Raw genomic sequence first — 25990 nt, forward strand, 5'->3', positions numbered from 1 at the left:
GGGGAAAAATTTCAGTGGAAGGAAAAATCTTGGCAATAAATAAAATTCAGTAGTAATTTCACGAAATGGCGACGAAGAATTGATTAGACTCAAAATATCAAGTGTAATGATAAAAAAAGGTAGGATACGAGAAATAAAAAAGGGTTTGTTAAAGGAGGAAGTTGAGTGGCAGGTAGTGGTAGTGGAACTGAGGGATGAGGATGTGTGAGGACTATCCCAAGGTAAAAGGTCTCAACGGACTCCCTCCCAGGGTATAATATCCCCGGGTATAGCGTGAGAATGGTCTGGTAAGACGCCACCGGATTCTCAAGACAGCAAAGTCACACATGACGAAGACACTGCAATAACCATAAACATATTGGTTGAATTGCACGAGTGTTGGTAGCTCATGTAGCATGTACATTGAGGCGGGGCGCATCGGGTTTCGCGAAACCCCTCAAACTACCTCCACCGACATTTCACTATACTTCACTCCAAATTCCACACGCATTCCCAGAGTACTAATACAGTAACACATACACGCCCAAATGTATGTGCTTTAATTTAATATATAATATATACCATCTAAGACACACCATAAAAAATTAATACTCCAAAATAAATGAATTATTTATATTTTATATTTGATTCAAGTATATCGCTTATACTCGAAATAAGTATAATAATATATTTGGGTATACTTTAAAGTATACTTTAAACACGATCCTAATATACTCATAATTGTTATTAGAATCGCGGGGAAATCAACTGTTCATCGATATTAATTGAATATTAACGAATAAGAAAATACTTGATTAAAGTATAAAGTATACTTGTTTCAAGTATTTATTTTTTTTCTGTGCCATATCATATTTGATTCTAATTTTCATTTGATCTAATATATTTGATATGTGATCTAGATATAGATGTTACGCTTCAAATGAATGCTAGACTCAAAATATACGGAGAAAAATATGTCTGGATCTAGTGAATTTTATACTTTATTCAAATATTAAATCCCAGACCTGTGGTGTTGCGTTCGTTCATGGAGAATTTGCGCTTTAGCGGCGAGAATCAATCATAATATAATCGAATTTAAAATCTACTTTATTTTTCCGCCATTTTAATTGTGTAAAAGACGGTCGATAAAATGGCGGATGACACCTTACATATTCTGAGATCTTGTTATCAAACTCTTATTGGCTTGAAATTTCCGATGTGCTATAAGGATGTACCAATTAATACGGGAAATAATCGAGTAAGTCCTCAATTATTCGGTTATCCTGTAATAAAACTGCCGTTTTATTCAAATTTTAACAGGATAACAAAAGAATTAAAGAGGTGTCCGATTTTTTCCTCCATTTACATTCTTATAGGAGAGTGATCTTTTTGGGGAGAATATACACGGTATACTTTGAATGAATATATTAATATATTAATATATTGATATAAAGTATAAATTATATTAGACTCAAAATATACGGAGAAAAATAGCTGTATCTGGATCTAGTGTATTTTATACTTTATCTCAATATACATGGTGTACTTCACATGGGTATATTAATATATTTTAATCAAGTACAATATATTTCTTTTCTATTTAATACTCGAACATCTGCCTAGGATTCCCCATTCACTGCCTTTTCTTACGTTTTCGACGTAATTTTCAGTTTTACTTTCACATTATGACCTTGGCATTGAAATATTTCCTTGGAAGGGGCATTGACATGTTTTCAAATCAACTTTTTTCAAAGAAAAGTTCATTCATCAAGCTGGAACTGACACAATTATTTCTAAATAGTACCGATGTGGCAATTTTCACGAATCACGATCTATACGATTACTCAAATGATTTCTCACGAATCGTTACCAGAAAAAATTGTCCTAGTTTGCAATAAATGCAATTGCATTGATAATGATTTTTCCAACATTCTGAAAAATATTAATTTGTGATAGTTTTAGGAGTGGAGGAAACAACAATAATAATATAACAATTTTGTCTGGGAAACGATTCCTCATTTTCCCAATCGTGGGAGGAAAAAAGTCCTAAAAGATGGAAGAAACGAATTCCCATTGAGTTTTGAAATCGTCGGCATTTCGTGGAAAAGGGGCGATTTTGGGGCCTTTCCAACTGGAGGTCCCAGGGAAGACCGCCGACAGGACAAAAGGGCCCAATTCAGGGAGCAAACTAAACAACTTTACACTGAAAACCCATGATTTCACAACGGATACCTTCGCCAAAAGTTTTATGCTTTATGAGATGTACCATAAATTCCAGTTATTCTCAATTGATCGGGAAATTCGGTTTCGGATGTCGTCTTAAATGAGATATTGAGTTTCCCGGGAAAAAGGTCAGATGGGACTCGAAATAGAGGGATCGATCGATTGACCTTATTCGATCGATCGACTAATAATAACTAATATGAATAAATATTCGAGAAAGACTATTTGCGGAAGGCGAGATGTAAATAAACTTTTCTCTCTCGAGATGTTTTAGCTTTCTCATTCAGTAAATCTATTTTGGGACATATTTTGGACCTATTTTAGGCACTATTTGGGCCTGTTTTGGGCACAATTTGGGTATAATTTGGGCATATTCTGGAGATTACCTAAATTTGGGAATTGTCGATAAACATTCAACAACTGCATTCCAGTAACGAGTTGTGCAATTGACGCAGCAATTCATCCTCTTATGGTCACTATTTCACTATTTATTTTTTAGAAAAAGATCGATTATTGTTATTAATGTTATGGATTATCAGCTATTATTGTTATTCGATTTTATCCTGTTTAGAAATAATTTAATCGTTTTAAATATTAAAATTTATTTTTCCTGACAAGATGGCTTTTATGATCTGTGACTCAGAGGTCATTCTGACAGCATTAACTCTTGAATTTTAGTGAGCGTGTGAGTTAATTGCCAATGCATCTCAATTATTTAAATAAATTTGGAATTTTCAATGATGAAATGATTTTTTAATGAAATTTTACTCAAGAGAAAAATTTAAGATATTCAATTGAAAAATCCACAACTTCAGCACGTCAAAAAATAACATGGAATTTCACAGGAAAAATATGAATTTTCACGACAACGAAATATTTGAGAGTAATCACTGATCTAAATTGATATCCGTGTACTTATATCGAGATAGGCGTGAGTATTGAAGAGGAGAAATGAGAACTGGTGCCCCGGAATGTCGTTTTATCACAATGGGTTAGCACCTGATATCAAAATGCTTATCAAGAGCCTCGTGTACTCATTGCCTCTGACTTCATTTGCCTGGGGTTTCACCGGGTAATGAGAGATTTTATTACAATTCTATTTTTAGATGTTTCACTCCTCGAAGATAACTCTATCAAATGTCAATACCAAGAAAGTTGTACTGGGTTTAGGACAGAAGCTAAAATTTTCCAAAATTTTCCACAATTTTCCGAATTTACCGCTTCTAATTCATTAATATTAACATAAAATTCTGCCAATTTTCAAAATAGGGGAGAGGTGGGTTAATTAATTTATTAATTTGCGTCATTAATTTGCGTCTAATGGGCCTCCCTATCACCATTTTTTTCCAATAGTCCCGAATTGAATCGTCGAGACTATAAAAAATAATCCTACGTGCTACGTGCAAATAGTCTTTAAAGATGTTCTGCTGGTATTTTGTTACTTTTTCTATTTTTCTGAGATTTATTGAAAACTATCGATCGGATTGGGATATGAAAATATAGTGTTTGTCCGTTACATCATGATTTATCCTCTCACAAAGTTTCATCCCGATACACCAATTTTTATAACTTTTCACTAAAATTTATTGATTTTTTAATAAATTTTAGTGAAAAGTTACACAAATTAGTGTATCGGGATGAAACTTCATGCAAGAGTCAATCATGATGGAACGGACAAACGCCATAGTTTCATATCCCAATTCAATCGATAGTTTTCAATAAATCTCAGAAAAACAGGAAAAATAACAAAATACCAGCAAAACATCCTTAACGTACTAGAAATCGGATGTTTATCATTGTTTAAGTGTTTATCAATTAAATTTAGTATACAGAATTAAAATTCCGTGTTAATTACTCAAATATGCATCCATGACTCCGCCTTTCCCCTAAACATATATATAATTTCATATTATTTAACAATAATATATAGGTATATATATGTTAATCTAAAAAAACTTCTATTATTGTATAATAATAATTATTATTATAAAATAATTATGCATTTTATACATGATGTATTTTATAACTATATACTTTGCCTTCAGATCTTTTCAAATTAAAAATTTAATTAACAATTTCGTTACACCTGTAATTTTAGAGAAGGAATCCAGCAATTTCTTCCAACTTTGTGTAATTTTTGTCTTTATGGATTTCAGGGAGATTTAAGGTATTGATGACAAGAATTCGATGTAAACAACTTGGATGAGTGCCCACGTGGCGAGAATTTATCAATCGAATCATGAGTCATGTGTGATGTTGACGAAGGGGAAAGCAGAATGGGTCCTTTCCGGCTGTCAGGTGCATGTTTTTATTCCCCTTCGGTTTTTTTGAGGCAGGTGATACTGCCTGGAGGGGAACAAACCCTAGACCCTTACAACTACATTCACACGTAATACCTGTCTTCCTGAAGGTGAGAGAGGGGCTTTAAAAGGTCCGTATCAGGTGCTGAGAACAGGAATATTTGAAAAATTCTGGAAATTTTTGGAGGATTTGTCACCCGAGACTGATAAGCCAGATTTCCAGTGAAAAGCCAGAAAATACAAGAAACAGGGGAGGTGATGGTTGAAATGAATTTAATATTTTATAATAATCACAGGTTTGCGCTATTTTTGGAGAATAAACCATAGACTTAGAAATTAGAAACTGATAGAAAGCAGTGAGGTTTTCATTTTGTCTGGCAACTGTTGGAAGGATTTTTGAAAAAATATTAATTTAAATCAACCGTGAATTAATTAATTAAAGTAAAAATAGTGGAAACCACCTGGATATAAACTGAATCCGTAATCTTCTATTTGTATCTTTAAGATGATAATCAAAAAATTGGGAAATACAGTAAATTTCTCAGTAGAATTTCCGGGATCTTTTGTAATTACGTAGATATTCATTTATTCATTAATAGGAGAAACTCCATATTTTATGGAATTATGGTTTATTGATTGGGCGTTTTTTTTCAATGGAAAATTGCGGAAAAATTTATGATAACAATTTGTGGGAATATAGCCTCAGTCTTCTACGAATTGATTCCTATGAGTCTATGGTTTCAAAAATGTATCAACATAGAGAGAGATGTTGGGACTACTATCCTTTTCATATGTAGAGTCCGCAAACATTGGAGGCATGTATCTTGGCGAAAAAAAAATCGCATGGCTATAGGACTACTCTCATTCATTAGATTGACTATTAGTCTACTTCAATACGGAGTTTTATTTCTTAGCAGGCCATCGTTTCTGCGATAGTGTGAGGAAAAGACGAAAAAACCGCTGTTTTTCGTATGCCGTAAAAATTGTTGAACTTTGACCGGATGTCAGAGTCTCAATTTTTCCTGAAAAATTATCCCTATTTTTAGTATATATATATAGTATTATCAGTAGACATAAACAGAAGCCATGGCGTCATGTGGCAAAGGGACTGGGGATCCTTTGTCACATTATAACGATTTTTTTTTTGGTCTCGTTGATCACTTTTAGTCTGCTGTGGCAGGTTGTAGTGAACAGACATTTCTTCCTCGTGCTATTTCTAATAAACTGAAATTAACGTATTAAATCCACTGTGTTCAAAATTATTTCTCTGCCCCTCTTTATTCCATTACAATTACATGAACTTCACACTGGAAATACATTATCCCAAGGCGTTAAATGATACGGTGACACTGGATCGACATTGTAACTTGATAGATACATTGAACGTTGAACAAGCTTTGAGAATGAGAATTGGGTGGATCAATGTCAAGTATTTACACTCGGCATGATAGCAATATTCTACTGTGCGAAGCCCTGGTACCATGACCATGGACTATTTCCTCCATTTTTTTACCGAGGCTACGCATCAGTGAGTGAATTACTCTCACGCTGCACTCGTAACATCAGCATTCTATGCAGAAACGCCCCTGAGTCTCATGTATCTTGTGAATGCATCTTGTGAACGTTCACTCGACATTTTCCCCAGCGAATTGCTTGAAAATTCCAAACTCCACCAGAAAATCAATGAAATTGTTCAACCCATAATTAATAAAAACATGAATACACGGAATGGAATCTACAATTGTAATTAATTAATTCATTGATAATTTGTAAATATAAGAAATGCAAGTCATTTGTATACAAGTTATGGATGCGGCCATCTTGTTCGAAACACCCCCTCCCGCTGCCGCGAGAAGCTGATAAAATGGCAGCAATTCCACCTCGCATTTTTAAACAATTATAAAAATGATTTATTATTTTCAAATTATCCTGGACTCTTTGCATTCTCTCCCTATGGAATGAACAAATCTTTTAAACGCTGTTTTAGGTATTTTTATGCTTCCTTGATTGAGAATTCACTATTCAAAATTTTCGCTGCGCATCGATCATTTTTTTTTCGTGTCGAAACCTTTCAAAGGGAAATAACTCGTAGAAAATCTTCTACACATTCGTTTCGAGCGTAAACACGGCATTCTTCGCCGCTGTGCGACGAGCTTCTCATGAATAAATCGGAATGTCAAGAGATGAATTTTCTCTCTGAAGGGACTTACGCCGATGGCCTCGAGCAACTTCAAACAACATCATTATGTACCACATCGACCCCCTCATTTTTCATACGACTACATAAACCACGAGGTTAGACCTCAGTGGAGGTCCAGTCGGGGATTGACCCCGAGGATTTTAGTAACGACCCTGTGGGTGGGAGGGCGCGATGATCTATTCTTTGAGTAGAATGAGTGACTATATTTCCGGCTCTAATTGGCACAAACTCTTCACCTCAACTTCAATTTATTTTTCGAGGGAAAAATTCTCGTTAGGGGGTAGTGACCCTTTCACGACGAAATTACGAGGGGGGAAAACCCACAAGAAAAAAATATATTTCAAGACGAATTTCTTCAAATATGCAAATGAAGTGGGACTGCTAAGTTATTCTACAATTCTATTCGTGTCCTATTCCAAGTAATTATTTTCCATTCGTTTTATTCTTTTTTCATGAGAAAAAGACACCCACAGGTGTTTCCTGCGCCACCTTTTGACGACAGAACCAAGTGCTACCTCAAAACCCATCACCATGATCTGTTATTTATCTTATTAGCCAGTGGTCAGTGTAGGTCACAAAGAAATCCATATTTTGGAATTGAAAAAAAAAACTAATGGTTTCAATAATTAAAACAACTTTTTTTTAAAGAGAGAGAAAATCTGTTTAAAAAAATTGCAAAAAGATTTCTAGAATACTTTTTTTTTTTTAATTTAGAAGCTTTATAAAAATTAAAGATTCCTTTCGTCACAGAATTTTTTTCTGTAGCTACATAAAAATTATGCAAAATTCTAGAAAGAATATTGCGTTCACTCCGTAATTTTTTGGTGAATTTCTCCCTGTCTGAACCCGTACATGTAATTATATTTCCATCCTAAATGTACCAGCACAAAGTGGCTTAAATAATCCTATAACCGCCAGGTCATGATTCTGACCTAAAATGATAGAGTGGTCGTGAAACAGAATTTTTGACTTACCTGTAAATAGCTTCTGGATTGTCGATTTCTCTAGGAAGATTCAGGAGATTTCCATCATTGATGGCTGATGAAGTAGAGCCTCTGGGTGACCTTGGTCCGCCCTCAGGTTCGCCAATTAGCACCTCAGTTCTGCCATTCTGAAACGGACTGCTAGCTCTGCGCTCATTGATTCTGTTTGCGTTCACTCTCGGCTGAAGAGACCGGAAATTAATTCATCAGTGAAATTGACTTGCTCTTTAAATTTTATCTGAATATTTACCAGGAGCTTCTGCTCTTCGGGATAGCTCTTCTGCTTTTCCAATGTCTCGCGGCGGTCTTTCGATTCTACTTCGTCCTTAACGAGACCCTTCGGCACTGTCCCGTTGCTCAGCTTCACCGGAATATTACGATTTCCTGGTTGACTACGGAAATTGAGAAGAATATTACCCTAAGGTTCAACGGTATATTCCGGAAATTATCCTCGAGATCATCCGACGCAATGAATCCACAATTTGTAAAATCGTGCAATTTTCTCAGAATGATTATCATAATAATTAAAATTTTTTAATAATTGACAGAATAGCTCAAAAGATTTGTTCATTTCCGAGGAATAGTATAAACCAAGCTGGCAGTAATATGAAGGAGCTGAATAATTTCGACACGTGTTTAAAAATGCGAGGTGGAGATGACATCTCAAAAACAGAGAGGGTCTCCACCAAAATGGCGGTAGTTAAGTGCGCCCACCGCCTCACATTTTTGGATATATATTTAAATTATTTCTCACCTTTAAACATTTCTCACTTTGATTCATCTGTCTCTACAGAATGAACAAATCTTTTAAACTATCTTTCAGAAATCGATATTTCTTTTTTTGCTGAAAATTTCTACCGCAAAGTTTCTCGCGAGTTTCTGTAATTTTCCACCTCTAGAGAGTTCTTAATGATATTCCAGGGAAACTTGTAAGAGAAAAAATCGCATGATTATAACATCTTTGAACCAATGGATGACCCCGGGAGATTTGTTATCAAAGTAAAATATGTAATTACTAATTAGTTCATGATACAAAGGATTATTCTTCTGATCCCTTTAAATTACCAAAAAACTACTTGCAACGAATGCTACGTCATTCCAAAAGGGAACTATCAAGGATTTCCAAGTACTTTTTCATTTTTTTGATAATAGATTTAAATTTAATTAGAAAAATCAATTGAGGCGTTTACAGGAAATTAATTCTCGCTTGGTAAAAATTTGGTAATCAAGTACTTGAATATCCGGAAATCCATAATAAATGGATATTATTTACCCATCTGCCAAAGTAACAGTGATGTGGCTGTTGGTCACGTCTTTTTCAGGGGTTTCACCCGTACTCGTAGAGGCTGAGCCCTCGTTTATCTGTACATCCCAAATAGCCCCAATATTGTTAATCAATTTTCCGTGAAGAATCGGTTAAATACAGAGAAACAAAAAGTCCATTTAACGACCGACATATCCTAAAATTAATCACCAATAAAAAATTTAGTAAAAGTATTCTCTTTTCATTGTAACGATAATTTTTAATTGAGGATAAATAACTCATAACAATCATATTAATAATTTTTGACTCATTCTGATAATTACAACCAAGCTCTTGCATTAAAGAGGAAAAGTCAATAAATTTGAATTGAATTTTAATGTTTCTGTTAAAATTATTGTGAAAAATGAAAATCTATTTTTTTTTATTTCTCTATTTTTCAATGAGGAAATCCCGAATTTTCGGGGATTTAATGTAAGTTAAGATTCAGAATCCCAAAAATATGGGATCAATAATCGAAAATTACAGGCGAGTCCTTGAAAATGAAAACTTTTTTTTCTCTGTTGATGAGAAATGTGAGTGTCGGTGGGATTGCTAAAAATACTCTTCAATCCTGTACTGCTTTTAAAATGTTCGAGGAAGAAACTGAGATGACAGATTAATTGTTGGCATGCATAAAAGATTCATGTGCTGTCGTTAGGTAACTGTTCAAGTGGAATGCATTTTAGTTTGTACAAAGGAGAAGGATCGAGTAGAGTGCAATTACAGATCTAGAGATAAGTTATCGTGCTATGAAGTCCTTGGTTGTGTAAAATCATCTGCATTCAAAGGAAAATTTGCGAGAAGCTAAAGAGAAATAGTATTGATCCTTTATAACATCAGAGGTGTGTTCATTCCGTTTTTCTATTTAAATTTTGGACTTCAATTGTGAAAAATAGAATAGCGATTGAAATTGAATTTTCTTATTTAAAATATTTTTATTATTTTAATTAATATTATGAATTTCAATGTTTTAAAATTATGAAAGATTTATCAGTTATTCTTTTTATGAAGAGCCATTTACCTCACATAAATAGAATTGCAAATATGAAAGAATTGAATTGAAACAAATCATGTTTCGATATTTAGTCGATAAATAAAATTCTCCATTTCGTTCAAACAAATTATTCTCGGAGTCTTGAGTCAATAATAACTCATGAATATTCCAATCAACACCCGAAATAGTACAAATACTCCTCGATAACTAATCAGAAATTGCCGAATTGGATTTCTGGTCTAAAAAATGAATTTTTATCGTTCAACTTCTGAAAAACACATCATTCCACCACTCTATCTACTGGGGTAATCAAATATTTGAATAATGTACAGTGGAACCTCATTTCCAGATCTGACACGAATGCATTTATCGAATTATTCAAACTCCTGGCTTTTACCTGTTGATGGAGTATCGCCTGAATATCCCTCGGTTGAATTTTCTTCAGTCCCGGCAATTTCTGCAGTCTCTCTCGAGCACCCCTGCAATGATTTTCCGTCCTTTGTGATATGAAATTACTTTATTTTTGCAAATGTTAAGTGGCACTTACCTCTCAAGTGCAATTACCCAGGCATCTCGTATTCTCTCTGCATTTGGCCCGTCCAATTCTTCTGCCGACAGGTCAAAAAGTGATTAATAATAGAAATGATGAGTATTTATCGTCAAATCAATTAGCACAATCCAAATATTTATCGCACTTTATTTAATCCAGACTATGTGGCCCTCCCCTTGGGACTGATTCAATGAATTAAATAAATCAACACTTTATTTTTAACAACAAAATACCCTTTTCTCCTTCTCCTTCTCCTCCTCCTCCATCATCATCATCATCATCATCATCATCAATATATTTGATATCATCCAGCTGTAAATACCAGCTGGGACAATTATAATTCCCACTAGGAGGATCATCTCCAAGATCACCAACAATACTGGAGCCCCAATCATCGGATTTGCACCAGCACAACAATTTCGAGAGAATAATTTGATAACAGGTTGTCCTGAGATCATCTCCATTGCCACCAGCCATATTCCAATGGCAAAAAATTCACGGAATAATCGCAGACACTCGACTTCACCCAACACCAAATGTATCATCTCGAGCTTTTGGACAAGGGAGAGTTGGGTTTTATATTTGGATGCCGGCGGCTCTGGTGGCGATGTAAAAGAAAGAAAAAAATGTCAGGAGATAGGAAAAAATAACACGAGACGACGATGAGACTCCACCAGTTGGTTCAACGTACGTCAGCGACATTTTCCCCTGTATCGATTCCATTGGAGGAATATCATTAAGGAAACCATGTGCACTCATCGTATCAGACTATTTAGGAGTGAATCAGGGTGGAGATCTATCATGGGGGCGTCAGGAACGTCTATGTAATGAGCACCATCATAGTTTCCGCAAGAAAAAATTTACAATCACTGAGATTCAGCGCTAATTAACAAGACGTCATTGCATAACTGGACGATCATTAATGGGGGTAATTAATGGTGAGAGAATTAATCTGCAATTTTTATTATTCCATTTTTTTCAGGTATTCAGGAATTTTTAGAAAATTGAGAATTAATTAAGTGTTAATGGTTGTTTCGTTTATTTGAATCTAATGAATTGATTAAAAATTTTTATTTTCATTTTATTATTCAATAAAAAGATCTTTTTATTCTGGTAAATTAATTAGATTATAATTTTCATGTTATTTACTTGAAACTCTTTGAAATTCGGTGAGATCTACTTGAAACAGAAAGATAAGACAGAAACAGAAAGATTAAATTTTATTCCATATTAATATTACCCCTCAAAATATTACAAGTCGAGATATTCCGCGATATCATTATATTATTTTCTTTTTAATTATCAATTGAAGGATTATGATATAAATTATTTACTGTGCACAAGTATTGTACTGTCAAAATATAGTTGCCCCCGATTATTTCTTAAGCAATATCCCTAATTGTAGTGGATTGTTGTGATTTTCTTGAGCGAGCTGGGGATTACCTTAGTGTACGTTAAGAAATCGATATATTTTGCGTACCATACTAAGTACTGCCTGAGAATTTATTATGCTTTTTTCCTTGTTATTGTAATGCCTCGAAATAATGTGTGTTTTGTTGAAATATTTTTAGCTGCAATATTTTGAAGCGATAATATTTTCAGTTGTAATATTTTTGTTGTAATATTTTGAGGTACTATTTTGAGTCATATTATTTTGATAGGTGACCAGTCTACAAAATCTCGTTATTGAAAAAGCACACTTTCTCGAAATCATGAATTAATTAATTAAAAGGTCAGAACGGATTGGTGAAATCTGCTTGAAATTAGAAGTAGATTTTTTCAATTTCGTAAAACTTTGTTGAAAATCCCTGAGATTTCCGGAAAAGCGAGAAACAATTTTCCAGTTGTCATTTTCCTTATCAAGTGCAATGAGGCGTCAGTGCAAATGGAGTATATTCTCGATCTGTCATCCTGCCAACAACATTGAATGCCAAAACTGTCAATAGACAATGCCGATAACTCGTTCCACCAGAACAAAGTGCCATCCACAAACACCAGAGGTATCGGATTCAGTTATTTATACTGTTATTCATCATAACTCGAATGGGAACGAGTCAATCAATTATTTCAGACTGTACTGAAAATTGTAATGACAATACCCACAGCTTTTTTACCGACCATCACGATATCATATACAACGAAAGTCCACGCTAAACCTGTTTTCTAACTGTACAGAACTCTTCTCGCACGGACAAACCCTCAACAACAACTTTGAAGTTAATGTACAGAAATATTTGCCACTTTCACGCCAGAGAATCGCCTCATCCTCAAATTTTCCACAATTTATCATACATTATCAAAAACATGAAAATGTCCAAATTTCAGCCACAATGTCACTTCAATTTTTTTATTGAAATTCAATGCAATTTCAACTAAAACCGTTCATTATATTTTTTTTTGTTTATCAGGAAAATTACGGTTTTCCACATTTCCGTATTTTAAAGAACTTTTAATATTAAGGAAATCAACAATCGAGAATTCCTTGAATATTTAATAAGTTTTTATAATAATTTGTAAAGTAATTTAAATGAATAAAACCATTGAAATCGACAATTGACATGTCTCAATTTAATTTATCAACTTAATTAATCACTAACCGAGAATATCCCACGAAAACTGATAAATTCGTCACTAAAATTTCCAAATTTTCTGAATTATCGATTCTCCCAAAAAACTATCGATTTCTCATGAAAACCCTCGATTTTTTTTCATCCGAATATCTTCTTTCAATTTCCGCCACGAAAGTTCTCCCTATACATTCTTTCAATCGATAAATCCCACGATAAATCGATCAATAAATCGTTCTCCTTATCTCGCAAAAAAAAAAACATCGAAATCTCGGGACAATTTCGATCACTCAAATTGCCGAATTCCCGAGTGAATCATCACGCACGAAAACACTCGTTATTGCATCTGTGACATGTACAACTGACCTCGTTAAAATCCTTTATACCTTCACTTTCGAACTCGACACTCACTATAACTTCATATTCAGTCCCCCGATTAATCGTGAAAAGTCATCCCGGTGCAATAAAAAAAAAATCCCCAAAAAATAAAAAAGAAAGCACGAGGTAAACATTTCCCCCGGAATTGTTGCTGAAGAACAAATGAAAATGACACTCAACAAAATGCACTCCACTCGTGGTCTCGAGTAACCATCGAAAATAGCTTTTAGCAAGAGAGTGCTCAGCAATTTCCAATTTGCCAAAAAAAAAAAACAATATTACTGGGATATTTTCCCTAGTAGGAAAAATAAAAATGAAGAACTCTCCAGAGACTAATTACCGCAGCTACATCCGATTGACACACATATGCGAATTGAAAAGGTGATAAAAAAAAAGTGATGACGAGTGATGATTGTAAATTCCATATGGCTGTCGATGATGAATTCACCTGTTAGTGGATATTCCGGGGAATAATTATCGATTGATATTCCATTTTGTGATGATGATATTAAGCACAATCTCCCGTTTGCTGGTGAGCTATTGATCTTTTTATCCTCGAGTTTGATCCTCGATCACTCGATGGAGGTGGTGTATTGGTTAATCAATCGATTAATCAATGGATAAATCGCGAGAGCTCGTGCCAATGATCGCGGAGTCACTGAGACCAGGAAAGGAACGAAGGTTGCATTCCCGCCGGTTCAACCCAACGACTCCATAGTTGCTCATGCTTTTGTCCTCGTCTTCCGCATTTTAAACACCATTTCCTCCTCTTTGTCCCCTTCTTGCTCACCTGAGACCTATCGCAGGGGGAAATATTTACCTGGCGATGGTGGAACTACTGGCGGAAATACACGAGTCGCCACGAGTCATCGCCACGTTTGAATAAAGTCTCGGTTTTTTTTTTACTCTTCAAAATTTCTGGTATTAATTCATTCAAATCACTGAATTTTCAATTCTCTGGGTTTTCTCCATATTTCGAGTAAATATATCAATATCAAATGTCTAATTGCATATATGTTGAATAGATTTTCTTGTGGTGATTTAATGAGTGAGTTTTTTGACTGATGGAAAGTGCAAAGAAAGTGATTTGAGTTCCAATAGAAGGAAAATTTGGTTTTGCAATGGGAAGAAAAATTACTTATTGCATTAATTAGGCGTAAGTTGTTGGATATAAATATTTACACTTAACAGGGAAATAACAGGGAAATAGGAAATTATATTCGAGAAATTAAATGATTTGTGAATGAAGATATCGACTGGTATTTTTCCTATTATGATCAGAGAATTTATCATTCACTCACTGATTTTGTTGCCTGTGCGACGTGTCACCTGCAGACTTATGGTCCCTGATTTGATGCACTGCAAATTTAGAAAACAAATGCGCGTTAGTTTTTGGAAAATTTTAATTGTCCTCTCCACTTTTACCCAGAGTATTTCTTCCTCCCAGAAATAATTCATTAATTTGAAAACCTCCGAGTTAATTATGTTTCTTCATATCAGAAAACTTGATTGAAAATTTGAATCTAGTGAAAACTCATGTATTCCAGAGAAAAAATAGTTACGATTGTTTAAGGGATTTTTTGCTGGAGGTGAGAATATTAATTTTTTTTTCGTTAGAAATTTGGAGTTATCGTTTACTTTGGCACATGCGTTTTTATCGCGGTGTAATGGGAGAGGCTTTGTTTTTATTTTTTTCGATGTACCTGGAGAATGTGCTGACTGACTTCGGAATCAGTTGCATTGTCCAATGTGCGGCCGTTGACTTCCAAAATTTCATCCCCCAGTTCCGGATAATCAGCGTTATCTGCTGAGGATCCTGAAATTAAACAATTAATGTTATTAGTACGCAATTAATTCGATAGTAAGTGAGATATGATTATCTTTTTCATTCAATTCCTCAGAATTAACACGTAGAATTTGTAATATACTTGAAAAAATTCAAATTTCCCGCAATTATAAGCAAAAAAATCAACAGAAAATTTGGTTAATTAATTATTTATCAACTCAATTTAATTGGAATATGAAAATCAATTTAATTAACATTAAAAGGCTAGGAATCACAACAATTCACGTAAATTCATCATTGAATTTTTTATTTGTTTATTTATTCACGGATAAATATTTTTAATCATAGTTTGAAGTTAATTTAATACATAAAGAGATCTAATTATTCTCTAATTTCAGTTCTCTTTTCACAAAATTCAGATTTCCAGTGGAATTCCAATTTTTTTCCAGTATTTTCTGGTTTTTATCTTCATTCAAGAAATATTTACGTTAATTGCTTTCTGGACTAGTTTTGGCCATTAATTTCACATTTTTATAGCGCTGCAATTGTAATTACGATTTGTGCTATGTGAAAATAATTTATGCGGAATTATGTAACAGTCTTTTGTAGTTTTTGTGCCCAAGGGAAATGAAAGAATCTTTAAGTATTTGTGATGAATTGAATTTGTGGCTGAAGTCTGACAGAAAAGAGCCTCCGGTATTATTTTTTATGATGTTACAATTGTGGTAATGATTTTTACTATCGCGAAGGAATTTCTGGGAAGTTATATAATAGTTTGCCTCTAGTGATTGCAGTCTAGTGTTTTATTGCATACAGATAAATAGTTTTATGAAATTAGAAGAAAAAGTGTTGCGGTTAAAAAATGAGATTTTAGATTCAATAAAATTTATTTCACTTTAAGGAAATTCCGAGCTCAAATTTAATTCTCTAATTATTTATTATTATTTATCATTAATATCGCTTTGCGACACCCACGTAAATATTCTCATGAATTTTTTAACAAGTCATTGTTATTTCCATTAGTTCATTACTTTCTATTGTTTAATGATTTTAATGTTAATGTTAATGTTAATGAAAATTTAATTTAAGTATTAAGAGGAGATTGTACTATACAATTCAGTGATAATTAACGTTTAGTTAACTAATTAATTATTAATTAACATCAATTATCCAAAAATGGTTGTCAAAACTCAAGAAAATTAAAAGTTTGTTGTTTGAAAACGACAGGTGGAATAATAAAAAAAAATTAAATTACACTCAATTCTATTAAAAATAAAAATATTGAATTTTTCAATTTGTCAAAATCGGAAAAATCGATTCTAAAATTGACAATTCAATTGAATTTTCACGTTAACCTTTAAATTTTATATGACGAGTTCTATTTTATATTTTTTAGGTATAAATTAAAGAGTAATTTACCCTTCCCTCTCCGAATTCCTAAAAGATCCAAAAATTCAGTTCGTCCCTCGAAATATGCAAGATTTCAATCGCCCCCAGTATTATCAATATATTCCATCAACCTGTTGAATACATATGCTCCCAAGAATCAAATATCACGTTACTCTCTATTTTCTCCAAAGCATTGAGCAAATAATGCCGTCAACCCTAAAATACCCCAGTAATATTTATTTATTCCTCAAATTTCCACTCAATATTCCATTCCCCATAAAAATTCCACCTTCACACAGCAATTTTCTCTTGTCCATTTAAATAAATTACAATATCAATTTTTCTATTTATTAATTTCTTACAATTTCGCTATTATCTTAAAAATGAATTCCCCCCAAAGATGTTAATTTCTACGAAATGAATAATTTTCTCCACCACCAACAAAAGAAGATTTATGTCCTAATGTGTATGAAAAACAATATGTAAATAATGTACATAAATATGAAGAACGCATGAATAATTGGAAGGGAAAAAATGATTGAGCAAAAGATTCCAAATCTTTTCCCATTGATTTTCCACGCGATTTTTCCCCCGAAAAATTTGCCAAAAAATTGTCTACGACTTACCGTAAAGTTTGATCTTGCCATTATCATTCATAAGAATGATAATGTATCCCCCAAGGTCGACCATGATTGCCCCCAGAAAATTGCCAGCAACAGAAAAATCTCACAGCCGTTAATTCCCTTGACCCACACTAATCCGAGGATAAAAAAATCCGATAAAAATTATTGGCACGATGTATAATCATTGGAAGAGTAACTGATAAATTGTCATGTTAGTCCAATCGAGTGAAAAATCCCACGAGCATCATCATCACGACCGAGGGACCATTATCACAGCTATCAGTGACACATCACGATCGATCGCCCCAGCATCCCCAATCAGAGAGAAAAAAAAATCCTCACAATCGAAGGAAAAAAAAAACTCTTCATCAACTACTCCTCATTCTCCTGTTTAGATAGTACATTGGGTATGAAATAATGAGTCACTTATCACACTGACCCCGAGGGCATAACGACCACAGGATATCGGCGCGCGCGCAAACACAATCCGCGAGGAGTCGCGATTTCCCAAAAACACCATTATTTCCACCATTACCACCCCATAATTCACTCAAATCGGGGAAGTGCCGGACAAATCTCTCGTCACTCGATGGTGGGGATACGGGGCCCGCGATTGGGCCCCATCATGCCGCTTTATGGGGTGGAAATTATGAAATTGTCACGTTGATGTTCACGACTTCGGTGGATCCCGTCTACGGGGAAATTCATAGTTTTTCCCAATCGGGCATCACTCTGAGGTATTATGGTCCACAAGTTATTATTTATTTTTCACTCTCTGGGGTAAATCGCGGATTAATGTGGACGCGAACGCCCTTTTAACGGGAATAGCCGACGAACATCGGTATCTTGTCGACCACCGCCGGTAGGTACCAACCCAACACTGGGGGTTGTGAGGATCGGGGGGTTGTACTCGTGGGGATGCGTCTGCGTATTTCCACTGGGGGAACTTTTATCTCCGAGGATCGCCCCCTGTGCAGTGGGTGCGTGACGTACGATACTCTCAGGGTGAAATCGAAACATCACGCGGGGCAATTTTTTTTTTATAAAAACCTGTCGTTGGTTCATTTTATAAAATTAATTTTGCAGCAAAATGGGAGGAAATTGGGAATGACAAAGGTTTTATTCAATGGATCCATGGAGAGTTTGCTGATTATTCATCTCTAGAGTTTTTGGATTATTTCATTATTTCATTGGGTTATTTCAGTTTATTTTGAAGATTTTATGAAATGTTTGAAATTGGATTTCTGTCATTTTATATTCGGGGAGTGTTCGTCACGAGTCTAAATCGAGACTTGTTTAATTATTTTGATTTTGATTTTGAAATTTAAGTTGGAGCTAATTAATTTTATCAGTATTTATATGAAATTTTAAGGGGAGCCATAATTTTAATCGACAATTTTGGTGACGAACTGATGAATTCTTCAGGAATTTTTGTGGGATATGATGAATTAATTGTAATTTGATCCGTTGTCAATCCAAAGGATTCGCAATAATTACAAAAAAAAAAACATTAAAACCCCACGAAAATAACAAAATTAAGCATAAAAGCATCCCAAAAAAATCACTTTAATGACTTCAACAAAATAATTCAATCATCCTCAATTAATTCAATAATAAATGAATATATCCAGACATTTCTCAAGACGTCCTGCTATTTTCCTAAAGATTTGTGAAAAAGGTTAATTAAAAAAACCTTTAAAAAACCTTAAACAAAGCCAGAATGCTTATGTTTATAAAAATAGCTAGAACCCAAGTACTTTTGTCAGTACGATTAAATAGGGGGATTAAAATTTCGTAAATTATTCATGATTGGTACGTAATTTAGAAAGAGGTCTGTTTTTCAGATGGTTTATCTCCAGGAGGCAGGGGATATCCGAAGGAATAAATGATTCATTCCATCAAATAGCAACGAGGGGTTGAATGCAGCGCCAGTTGGCGTGAAAGTACGAGATCAATATTGAGGATCGAGTCACTCAGACCCACTTTTCCTCTCCCATGTCCCAGATATGACCAATATCATCGGCGTCATTTATTGTGACAGCTTCCCCCTTGCCACCCGATAACAACTAAAAAAGAATATCTGGATAATGACGTATAACTCCCACATTGTCAGCTGTTGACTATTCACTCTGCATTTGGGTCAAACTCCATTAAACGTGGGAAATCGAAGGCAATTGTCTCCGAGTTTAATTTAAAATTAAAAACAATAGTGAATGGAGTTCATCTCTGTATTGATGGTGTCCATTATTCCCAGGGCTTGGGAGTAACGTGAGTGCACTGAAGTTCTACTGTCCAATAGGAACTCGTGGATTTGCGCGGCAATTTCCAATTTTCATTTTCACAAATAATTCGAATTATTTTCACTCATAATACCATGAGAGCTTCCAAATCATCGGATATTTCCTGATAGTTCGTTGTAAACAAATATACGTATCAAGTTTTTCAGGTTAAAAAATCACGAGCGTGGAGGCGACTGATTCTTCTGGAAAGTTTGACAAACTCGTCTATTTGCAGGAAACCGAGAGGAAAATATGTGATTAATTTCGAAGATTGAGTTGTATTCGGGGGATTATTTTTTCATTCAAATTTCAGCCAATAGAATTGCACCAGGAGACGAAGTTAATATTCAAAAAATGAGAAAACATATTTTACTCGATGGATAACACAATTCAATTTGTCAATTTCAATCAGTGGTTAACACGATTCAACAGTTTTTTGTCTCAGATATGTATAGCTAAGAGACAAAATATTCGAAAAATATTTAGTATAATAAAAAAAATTATCCCAAGATAATTCGGCTAATTTATTTTGTTAACTAGAATTGGGAGAAATAATTGGTAATAATTATCAAATAATTTATAATTGTTGCTCAATTGAGTTGAATCTTGAATTGAAATGTTTACAGAATACTATTTTTTATTTTCAAAAAAGAGAAAAAATCCTTACAAAATTCTATCTAGTATCACCCATCGGAGACGTAATCCCGATTTATTTAACCGAGAAGTACTTTTCTTATCATTGCACCACTGACAACTTCCTCATCTCCATCACGTGGTCCAATACATTTGCTGCTACACAAATATTGCAACAATGGGAGTCGATATTTACCACAGAAATCCACAAATTTGATGTGCTCGACTCGATTGTCGAAGAAAACCCCTGAAATAAGCGTCAAAATAAAATTTTCCACTTGAAGAAAAAAAAAGAGATAAAGCAATATTTGAATTTTTTCCATTACCTTGACACTTGGGATTGACACACCGATGACCACAATTGAGATAATCAATCAGAGTTTTGGGTAGTCCAATCTCGTCGTAGCTTATATTCAAAGTTTTTATTATTCTCGCTGCGATTTCCAGTAATGAGGGGGGATTGTGTGTCATATCGGAAACGAATCGGACGACCAGAGGGTTGTCCCGGAGGGAAAGCTAGTGGAAATAATCATTAAGTCATTAAAACAGTCTTCCATTTATTTCCCGATTTTTACGTCTGTATCTTTATCGGTTTTTTTATAATGAATGTTTCAAAAATACTGAGAAATCAATATCGACAGGTATTTTTCCATAAATTCATTATCCATTTGCTCTCATCGTGTGATGACACATCATTTATTGACTTGCTGCAGGAAATTGATAATAATAAGTATGTTTAATAAGGATGTTCTTCACCGATCGATAATCAAAGTTCACGTTTTTTTAATTTTTTGGCAAATCATTGATGAAATTGATGTAAAAAAATGGACCTTTTTTTTTGCTTTTTCATTATTTAATGGCTCACGAAGTTTTGCAGGTGGTGCGAACAGTTAAGTTTTATCCTTTTAATTTATTAATATTTACCTCAGTGAGCCCTCTAAGTGTGATAATCTCCGTTGGGAGTGTTCTGAGTCTGTTCTGATGGAGAAGCAGTGATTTGAGGTTCTTGAGATTAGCGACAGTGGAGGGCAAGCTCTCTAACATATTATCACAGAGGATAAGTCCTTGAAGGGCAGTCAGTCTTCCCACAGTGCTTGGTACCTCGGTCAACCTGTTTCCACCCATGGACAGCACCTGAAGCTTCTGCATCTTCCATATCTCCTTTCTGATCTCGCTGATCATGTTTCCCCCGAGATAGAGGTACTTTAGCTCCAACAGCTCCAACACCTGATCAGGAAAATCGGTGAGCCTGTTTCCACTGAGATTGAGTTCCCTGAGGTTGAGGACATTGTCGAAGGTCTTTGGTAACGAGTCGTTGGTGAGGCTATTGTTTTTGGCGATAAGACACCTCAAGGGTGATTCCCCCATGCAGTCGGGGAGGCGTGTCAGGTTGCAGTTGGATAGGTCCAGGGTGTGCAAGTGCTTGAATATTGAGAGGGTGTGGGGGACTGAGTTTATTCGGTTGTGGTTTAGTAGCAGTGTCTCGATGTTCTCAACGTCCTTCGTTGATACTAGGTGCTGGCCCAGCAGGTCTGCATCCAGCATCAGGTACGAGAGGTCCAGGGTTTTCACGTAGGAGTCAGAGTCACTCGAGTCCGATGTGTAATTCTCCATGGCTAAGACTTGTCTGAAGCAGGAATTTGAAAACTATGGGAACACAAGTTAGGAGTGATAAATTTGGGAGAAATCTCTAGATTTTCGTTTTTTAATTTTTTCGAGGAGATTTGTAGTAAAAAAAACATTGAAGTTAATTTTTAGTTGAATTAAATTTACAAATATAATAAATTCTTTTTTAATTATTCCGAAAATTATGTAATGTATTTAGTCATTAGAACGTCAATTCAGTTCTCCTCTAAAAAATGTAATCTATAAAAAATAAACGATTTCGTAATAATCTCTGAAAAATTCGGCAGCACAATCAATCAAATCGCCACTCTAAAAATTAATTTCAAGACCTTGTGTTTAGAGATTAAGAATGAGAATAATAGAACGGTAAAAATATCATTATTTCAATAGCTCATAGATAAGCTAATAGATAAGTTTTCGAGGAAAATTTCAATTACGACATCTCAATTAATTCGCAAAAAATAATTGAAGCTGAAATGAGTGTTTAGGGTAAACATTTTATTTAATTATTATATTATTAACATCAATAACGTCATTATTATTATTTTCCTAGTTTAAGTAATTTTCTTTGGAGTTTTTATTAGACACTAAATTCATAAAAATGGAATGGATAAATTTTTTAAGCAATGAAAATTTCACTCTCATCAGGAGTCGAATCAGGAGTAAATCCTCTACAATCTGTTCACTCACCTGTTCCTCTTATTTTTTTTCTCTTCCTCTTGTCAGACGCACATAATTCCGATGAAGATTCACTTATCAACAGAATTCCTCTTCGATTCCTCGGACTGCCCCCATCTGAATGTGAAAACAAAGAACACGATCTGTAGAGTATTGAGTTTTTAAGAGAGCGAATCGGTATTCGTCGGTTTTATAACGTCTCTTATCAGTACTTTTTTTTACCAATGATCTCTCCGCAGTGGTGTATCCATCGATCGATTGATTTCTCGGAATTCATTTCAATGAAAAAGTTCCTGACATCCACTGTAAAATATTCGTAATAATATATCAACAAAATCACCACTAGGATAAACAATCAGAAACGATAGACAACCTTTTAAAAAAATAATTGGGATCAAAGATTGAAGAAAATGGAGATCATCAGTTGCTGAAATGATTATTCTATAATTATCTGTGACAATGATAATATATAATTATTTATGATAATTCAATAATCCATAATTATTCATGATAATTCAATAATCTATAATTATTTTTGATAATTTGATAATGATTGATTTATAATTCAGGGGTAGGAGAGGATTCCACGGAGTGGCAGAAGTGGGGAGAATTAAAAAAACGAGGAAACCGATTGTTTTTGGCGAGTAATTTTTGTTTAATGAATTTTTTGAATATTTGCGGGGTGACGTGGGGTTCCCCAGGGTGCACCTCCGTCCCTGAAACATCGGCAACACGTGTTGAACCCAGACGATCAGTTAGTGGCCGCATTATCCGAGAAACTCGATATTCTGCGTAATTTAATAGTCAATAATCCATAATCTTCGAATCGTCAAGAAAAGTCTCAGAGGTTGTCTCCCCACGAAATAGTTATTGACTCTGACTCTCTGTGTTCAGTGGAGTATCGGTGGGGATAAAATACATTTTAAGGTTAACCTCTGTAAAAAATATACGGTGTGACCGTTTCCACTAGAGACGGTTTCACGGACCGCTCGGAGACTGTTCAATCTCCGAGTGGCTATTTCACTTTTTTCTAGTCCGTTACTTTATAATTAAATTTCATTGCTATTTTTGATTTTTATGAGAGAGATACTTCTGCAAAAATGGCTTGGAGAAGTGTATTTTTTCCCCAGAGTCTAGGCATCCCCTTCCATTCACCAAATTACTGGTGACAGCATGGCAAACAGAGATTGCGCTGAAATTTCATCTAAGTGGAGGACAAATGGCCAAAGCTGCCAAACTCACGATCCTCATGATGGATCATCTTCGGAGTTTGGCTTAGCATTTAAGGAGTTACTTCCAATACCGTAGCGGTGAGTGGCAAGGGGATGGTAGGATTTTCGTAAGTGTTCCAATCCCTGAACATGAAAGAGTAAAATTTTTAAATGCTATAAGAAGCCGACTTCTCAGAGTCATTATATCCCTTATGTTATAATTTTTTGATAGCGATAGATAAATTTCGTTAAAGAGTCGAATATATAAATAATTAAAAATATTTTAAAAAATTAATATTGGTTGGGTAATAGCGGCAACGTCGCTCAGTAGAAAATTTCTGTGACACAAGTTGGCACAAGTGACACACATTGGCTCATTATGACACACACTATTCTTTACTTTCGCTTTGCTCATATTACTACTTCAACAATAAAAATGAAAAGTAAAAAACTTGGGACTAAAAGTGAATTGCTGATGATCAGTGTATGCTAACAATTAGAGATACAGATTATTTTTCCGGTATTGACCACATTAATTGTTTTTAAACATTATCCGCTACTTAACCTCACTTACGCGTGCTCCAAAATCATGCCCTGGTGGAGAGAAACTACTTGATCATATTTTTTTCCAAATATGATGATCGTTTATTTGCTGACCATTGTGTTTATTATTAAATTCATGTAACATCTCGAAAACCTGAAAGAATTCATGTGATTCCGAATATCAGTCATATTTGAGTTCAACGCGATCTCCTCCCTACACTGATGGTTTTATGAAACGTTGTCGTAGATTTCAGTTGTGCGCGCAAAAATTGTGATTAACTGTTAATTTCGATTCGATTTCTAGTATTTAACGTAAGTTATTCATTTAAGCGACTGGAAAAAATATACCGTTTGTCGGCAAGGGTATTATTTATCAATACCCGAAGTTTCATTGCTCTGCGATCATTTTTGTGTTTCTTCACTGAGGTTTTGTGGATTCCCATAAGGCCATAGGTTAAAGATCGATTATAAAATAGTATATTATGCACCCCCAGGAGAAGACACTTTTCGACCGTGGTGCATATACTACTTTATGCCCCAAGGGATGAAAAGTGCGATCGAATCGATCAAAGAGAAGTTAGGATCGCTCTCTTTACTCCTGCTGGGACATAAACAATCATTATTAATGAACGGTGTTCGCAAATCCCCTGAAATTTTGCACATCATTTTCAAATCTATGCGAGTACCTAATATAAAATTTTCATTAAATCGGCATGTCTTCTTACCCCCTAATATATCATAACAAACTCCTTAATACGATCTTTACGGAGGAAAGATTGTTTTCAAAAATCTGATATCTTATTTGTGGCAATTATCATGTCTGCTGCAAGAAGTTTGTTAAAGAACTCTGTAATTAGTGTTGAACATTATTACAAATTATTATTTTTAATAAATGAATTTATGAGATTGTATTATTTCTAAAATAATAGCATCCCTTGAGTAAATCCTCCTAGAATTTCTTTTTTTAAATAAAAATAGTATATTTCTCCCCTAGGTAGGAAGAGTAGATAAGTCCTCGCCTTCGGCTCGGGTGGTAATTTTGCACGTGGGGAATGCTTGTCTGTGTTTCCTCCCGAGGGTTGAATACGATTTTTCTGCCTACATACGCCGAAAGTGAGCATTCTAACCGAACGAAGTGAAAAAGAACAAACATCGAGACCATCGATATCTTCAAAGTCTGTCACGCTTATTCCTCATTGGTTCGGCCGCCTTAGGCGGCTAATTTGACTTCAGAACTCATTTGAATTTGAAATTTTCGATCATGACTTGTGTAATTAATAAATAGAGATCGCAAGAGAAGAGGTTTCACCAGCAACGATATTAAAGAGAGGGAGAAGTCCTATATGTGTCTGTTGATAACACAAGTTGGCGGTTCGGCGTTTTATTTATTCGGTTCAATGGGGCATTGCTCACATCTCTCGACTCTAACTGATTTTATTTTTTTCATCATAACCACTTGGTGGACAAGTGTGACCTCTCGTCCACTCACACGGTAAATTGAAATTTTTTTTTTATTATCGTGGGGAATACCTGGGGAGGAATTCTGCGCGTTTTATGTTAACATAAACTCTCATTATTTCGCTCCCGCCAGGTGGAGCGCAGGCTTTATTTATGTCGTATTTCCAATTGGTTTTGGAACGTTTGTTTGGCGAATAATGAGGGGAGGGATAAGAATTACAGTATGGCCGCCCCGCGCTTTTATGCCCAGTTTCAAAAATGAAGAGCGGACCTAATTCGGAACCGAG

General features: G+C 34.7%; 2 protein-coding genes across 5 annotated transcripts in view; both read right to left on the reverse strand.

Annotated features, from left to right (window-relative positions):
• sdt (stardust) overlaps nucleotides 1–18132 on the reverse strand; it is a 33264-nt gene extending 15132 nt beyond the window's left edge. For 2 of the 3 annotated variants that reach the window (XM_011309998.1, XM_011309996.1), the window contains exons 1-8: nucleotides 17279–18132; nucleotides 15181–15293; nucleotides 14779–14836; nucleotides 10530–10590; nucleotides 10380–10461; nucleotides 8959–9047; nucleotides 7936–8077; nucleotides 7677–7867 (exon numbers count right to left, since the gene is read on the reverse strand). In XM_011309998.1, coding sequence (XP_011308300.1) covers nucleotides 7677–7867; nucleotides 7936–8077; nucleotides 8959–9047; nucleotides 10380–10461; nucleotides 10530–10590; nucleotides 14779–14836; nucleotides 15181–15293; nucleotides 17279–17342 — 800 coding nt within the window. In that variant the 5' untranslated portion in view covers nucleotides 17343–18132. The remainder of the gene's footprint in view (nucleotides 1–7676; nucleotides 7868–7935; nucleotides 8078–8958; nucleotides 9048–10379; nucleotides 10462–10529; nucleotides 10591–14778; nucleotides 14837–15180; nucleotides 15294–17278) is intronic. The other variant, XM_011309997.1, reaches the window with a different exon arrangement.
• Nucleotides 18133–20165: 2033 nt separating this feature from the next.
• On the reverse strand, nucleotides 20166–22647 carry LOC105269612 (leucine-rich repeat-containing protein 58). Of its 2 annotated transcripts, none has more exons than XM_011310000.1 (4): nucleotides 22504–22647; nucleotides 21112–21814; nucleotides 20514–20703; nucleotides 20166–20434 (listed from the first exon to the last, which is right to left on the reverse strand). In XM_011310000.1, the coding sequence occupies exons 2-4, from the start codon at nucleotides 21799–21801 to the stop codon at nucleotides 20268–20270; spliced, it is 1047 nt and encodes a 348-aa protein (XP_011308302.1). In that variant the 5' UTR covers nucleotides 21802–21814; nucleotides 22504–22647; the 3' UTR covers nucleotides 20166–20267. The 2 variants fall into 2 exon arrangements, with proteins under 2 accessions (XP_011308302.1, XP_011308303.1); XM_011310001.1 differs by having other exon boundaries at nucleotides 21112–21834.
• Nucleotides 22648–25990: the final 3343 nt, after the last annotated feature.

The sequence above is a fragment of the Fopius arisanus genome, unplaced genomic scaffold, assembly GCF_000806365.1.
Source record: "Fopius arisanus strain USDA-PBARC FA_bdor unplaced genomic scaffold, ASM80636v1 scaffold00071, whole genome shotgun sequence".
NCBI lineage: Eukaryota > Metazoa > Arthropoda > Insecta > Hymenoptera > Braconidae > Fopius > Fopius arisanus.